The sequence below is a fragment of the Centroberyx gerrardi genome, chromosome 16 (genome assembly GCF_048128805.1).
Source record: "Centroberyx gerrardi isolate f3 chromosome 16, fCenGer3.hap1.cur.20231027, whole genome shotgun sequence".
NCBI lineage: Eukaryota > Metazoa > Chordata > Actinopteri > Beryciformes > Berycidae > Centroberyx > Centroberyx gerrardi.
The window spans coordinates 17315161-17319823 of NC_136012.1; the positions used below are offsets into that span (position 1 = coordinate 17315161).

The window sequence follows — 4663 nt, forward strand, 5'->3', positions numbered from 1 at the left end:
GCCACCACCCAAAACATTAATGTGACGTAATTCTCACTCCCACTAACAGATCCAGCGCAGAGACTGCTGGGAAGAAAGGTCAAGGATCGGTAACTGTGATGGAGGAGGAGACGGGGAATTCATATTGGAGTGTTTGGCAAGATAATTGCCATTTAACTGTTGCTACAAACAAGCTACAAGACGATCTTCAATGAGACTCGAGTGCTGTGGTACTACCGTACTACAAATACGGTGATAACGTAAGGTATTATAGTCCTTTTGTTTGGAATCAGTCGACACTCTGGCTAGCTAATGTTAGCAGGGCAAAGGGTTAGCTAGCAGCTGCATTGTTATTGTTTTGGCCGCTGCTAGCCAAATAAACAAGATTCTCCGAGTTTCCCCAGCCGAGGCAGGGGATCGGACTGCCTGAGTAATGTTTTTCTGTCTGTCCCTGGAAGATGGATGAAAAGTCCAGCAACAACCATCGGCTGTTGATCGTCCTGCTAATGGTGTTGCTCTTTGGCGTCATTGTGATCCAGTATGTTTGTCCGAGTAAGTCCGACTGCCAGCTGTTGCACCTGGGATCCTTGTTCACGTCGGTCGGTGCTGGCAGTGCCACTGGATCCCGGAGTGGTGTCCGTAATGAAATCCGAGACGGGCTCTCAAAGGATCCGTACATTGCAGAGGACGGCGCTCTGGTCCGCTTTGTTCCGCGCTTCAACTTCTCAAAAGCGGACTTGAATCGCGCTGTAGACTTTAATATCAAAGGTGACGATGTCATAGTTTTTCTGCACATTCAAAAGACTGGCGGCACGACTTTCGGCCGTCATTTGGTGCGGAATATTCAACTCGAGAGGCCTTGTGAGTGTCACGCAGGTCAGAAGAAATGTACCTGTTTCCGGCCAGGTAAAAAAGAAACATGGCTCTTCTCCCGTTTCTCCACCGGTTGGAGCTGCGGGCTTCACGCGGACTGGACTGAACTAACCAACTGTGTCCCATCACGCATGGACACGCAGGAGGCTCCCAAGACCCTGCCAAGGTTGGTGACAGAGCAAGTGTGAGTGGAAATGACTCTATGAAAGTTTTATTGTGTCTCAATGTAATAATACAGGTCAAAACACTTCGGTGTTACATTGTGCATGTCACAGCCATTAAAGTAAACACTTTGCGGTAACATCATTGTAAACTCCTTGTTAGGCTGACTTGCTGCTAAATGTATGTCCTCTTTTCTCTCCAGTAGGAACTATTATTATATAACCATCTTACGGGACCCGGTGTGGCGCTACCTGAGTGAGTGGCGCCATGTCCAGCGCGGTGCCACATGGAAGGCCTCCCTACACGTGTGTCATGGACGTGCGCCCACGTTGACAGAGCTTCCTAGCTGCTACTCAGGAGACGACTGGTCGGGTTGCTCCCTGCAGGAGTTCATGGACTGCCCCTACAACCTGGCCAACAACCGGCAGACCCGCATGCTGGCCGACCTCAGCCTGGTGGGCTGCTACAACGTCTCTGCTATGAGCGAGGAAGAGCGCTGGGCGGTACTGCTGGAGAGTGCCAAACGTAACCTGCGTGGCATGGCCTTCTTTGGGCTGACTGAGTACCAGCGCAAGACCCAGTACCTGTTTGAGCGCACCTTCAACTTGGAGTTCATCGCGCCCTTCACGCAGCTCAACGGCACACGTGCCGCCAGCGTTGACGTAGCTTCCGAGACGCAGCGCAGAATCCGGCAGCTGAACCGGTGGGACGTGGAGCTGTACGAGTACGCCCGAGACCTCTTCCTGCAGCGCTTCCAGGTGGCGAGGCAGCAGGAGCGCAGGCAGGCCAGGGAGAGGCGGCAGCAGGAGAGGAGGCGGCTCCGCGGAAGGCTCACACCGAGGCTAGGGAGGCCACCGAAACCTACGGAAACGCCCCGTCAGCCTGAGAGCCACTCTCTACAGACCGAGGGGAGGCAGAGGGGGAAGGCTGAGGGAGAGACTGTGGAGGCTGAGGTGCTGCTCCCAGACTGGTGGGATCTGGAGGAGAACAGCACCATGGAGGACTACATGGACAATGTAGAACAGTGGTAGTGGGGGGACCAAGCAGGGGCAGCTGGGTGTCTTAAAACTTTGAGTGTGCCAGGTTTGCCTTGTCTATTGCCAATGATTAGTAGCTACCGTTAGCATAGGCCTTCCATTGAACTGTTTTCTTTTTTCACCACGGACAGTTTTAATTGACGCACATCTATTTATTGATCTTGATTGTATTTCTTTGTCATGAATGAAGTTTGTAGTCGACACATTTCCTTGACAGAAAGGAAAGGCTGGTCTAGCTACCCCCAGTCCCAGACCTTCCTATGATCACTCACGCCTTCCAGAGTTACACAGAACTGAGCTCTTTTGATGTAGCATTCTGTAAATGGGGCAGTTTTTTTTTCTTAAAAACAAAAAAAAGGACTGACATGACACTCGTTTGAATAAGGAAATATGCTCAAAATCTGAAATATGCTACTGTTTGTGATTAACTACGTGTATGTATGCCAAATTAATGTGTATGAAATACATTTTAAAATGTACTAAAGTTTTGAAGTGATTGTGTAGCGGTGGAAAAGGAGAATGGAGTTTTGATACTTACCTCAATGTGTAACATACTTGCTAATGTTATGTGTTTACTGAATGTGTCCCACGTTTTATATAAAAAAATACTTTTACATTTACTGAATTACTGTGTTTTTTACTTGCCATACTCAAAGATCCCTCCCTCTCTGTCTAATGTCCTTTTGCCTGATCATGTGCACACAAGACTGACTTCAGGCTTTGTGCCGTACTTGCAAACCTCTGCTACACCAGCAGGGAGGGCTAAAGTAATTTTTAAAGAAATCCAAACTTCCTGTGTGGACATTTGTTACAGGCTGACATTACAATGAGATTGTTCTTTTTTAGGGTTAGGTAAGAGGTGAAACGTTTTTTTTTTCAGTCTCATTGTCAGAGGTGTTGATAGAGGAACCAGCTGATGGCTATTTCTGAGTTTTCAATCATTATTTTGCAGAAAAAACATTTTCCTGAAATTTCCCAATATTTCTTTTAGATTGTTTTGGGTTAGTAGCTCTTAAACAAGGAAAACTCAGTCCAATATCATTCAAATTGCATTGCCTGAAATGGTTGATGGTTTAAATGGAGAAAATGGCATGTACAGTCACCTGCCAACGATGTAGAGTATGAAAACATGGGCAATATATAGATGATAAATATAGGTACTGGAACATAGCTGTTAATATTTTTTTCTCTCCACCATTCCAGGCAGTGCAGTTCAGTGTGACACTGAATTGTATTGCAATGGATGGTCCTTTTCAAACTCAGAACGACAGAGATAACCCTTGGTGAATTTTAGGAAGCGTCTCCTTTTGCAATATAGAAACCTAAAAGCCACATTTAGTGGGATTTCCCTTTAAAGTCTAAATACAGTCTACACTACAGTTTCGTTGTAATGTCTGTTCGCCAAATTTAAAATCTGATAATGACAACTATCATAATATGTAGAGCAATATATCACTCTTATTACACACACAGATAGTGTGGAGCCATCAGCCCGGCCTTTGGCTGCATGTTTATCTGCTAGTCTCTTGTTTTGGATCAGCTGTACCTCTTCGAATAAAAAGTGCTGGAAAGCAAATATTTGTGACCTTAGCTGCCTCTCCCTGGCTGTAAGGTAGTGATTTTTATTTAGCTGTGCGTCGGTCATATTACACGTTTCACATTAAAGGTTTAGTGGCCAGGTAAATGCGATGCAGCCTGCCTCTAAGGGCTTTTATTGTGAAGCAGAGTGGGGCGACCGGAAGCACGACAGTGTTGGTCGAAAATCTACCTTGCAGCTGGGAAAAGCCGTGCAGTTGTCCAGCGCCCATCTAGGCCTGCATATTTTTGGTTCGCATATAAGTGTAGGAAATACAAAAAAATAAAAAATACTTTCGTGCTAGGCTCTTGAACATGTTAAAATATTGACTAACATACATCAATACATCACCAATTCTTCAGTGTAACTTTAAATGCATTCTGAAGAGGGTGACATCTTTGTTTACATTCAAATTAAATATGAATTTGAACAGAATAGCCCTCTGCGTGATAAGAAAAGTGCAAAAAAAAGATTTTCATCTACGAACCCTACTGTTAATATTTCAGTAGCCTAATGTAAAACAGACATAAGTGATTTATCATTCGCTCAAAGTGACAGCATGCAGTTGGCCTGTGGATGGATTTCTACTATGCGCAGTAATTTCACCAGGTTAACCTAGGTAGGGTGAAATATCTTTAACAGTAAACTGTAAACCCTCAGCGGCGGCCATGGGCACAGCCTAAATTATAGCTGCAGGAAATGAGTCATGATTCAGGTCCAGAGAAACCGTTTTCGCCGCCTTGCATGTGTAATACGCAGTTTACCTGCTCGTGACATATAGCCCACCTTGATAGCTGCTTTTGTTGTGAAATTGCTTTCGCTCAAATGGGGTGTAATGATGTTATCTAATAGACGAAAGCAAACACTTTCTCTCCCAACTCCTCCCTCACGATTTTGCCCTCCCTCTGTTTTTTTAAATCTGGTATTGTGTTGTGTTCAGTCCGTGTTGCTGCCGAGCAAATTTAGTTGCAGCCACATTTCAGCAGCCAGTCTCCTCGCTTTGACTTCACTGCACGCGCTTTTTTTTTATGTTGGG

General features: G+C 45.5%; 1 protein-coding gene across 2 annotated transcripts; it reads left to right on the top strand.

Annotated features, from left to right (window-relative positions):
• Window positions 1-88: 88 nt before the first annotated feature.
• On the top strand, window positions 89-2637 carry hs6st2 (heparan sulfate 6-O-sulfotransferase 2). 2 transcript variants are annotated; one of them, XM_078289045.1, is made up of 3 exons: window positions 89-239; window positions 438-1036; window positions 1217-2637. In XM_078289045.1, exons 2-3 carry the CDS (start codon window positions 438-440, stop codon window positions 2043-2045), a joined length of 1428 nt encoding a protein of 475 aa, XP_078145171.1. In that variant the 5' UTR covers window positions 89-239; the 3' UTR covers window positions 2046-2637. The 2 variants fall into 2 exon arrangements, with proteins under 2 accessions (XP_078145171.1, XP_071779969.1); XM_071923868.2 differs by having other exon boundaries at window positions 89-1018.
• Window positions 2638-4663: the final 2026 nt, after the last annotated feature.

Bases quoted from the DNA above. Each gene is read 5' to 3' on its own strand.
- hs6st2 (XM_078289045.1), top strand. From the start codon at position 438: ATGGATGAAAAGTCCAGCAACAACCATCGGCTGTTGATCGTCCTGCTA. The intron at 1,037-1,216 runs GTGAGTGGAAAT...TTTTCTCTCCAG, and splicing joins AGGTTGGTGACAGAGCAAGT to TAGGAACTATTATTATATAA.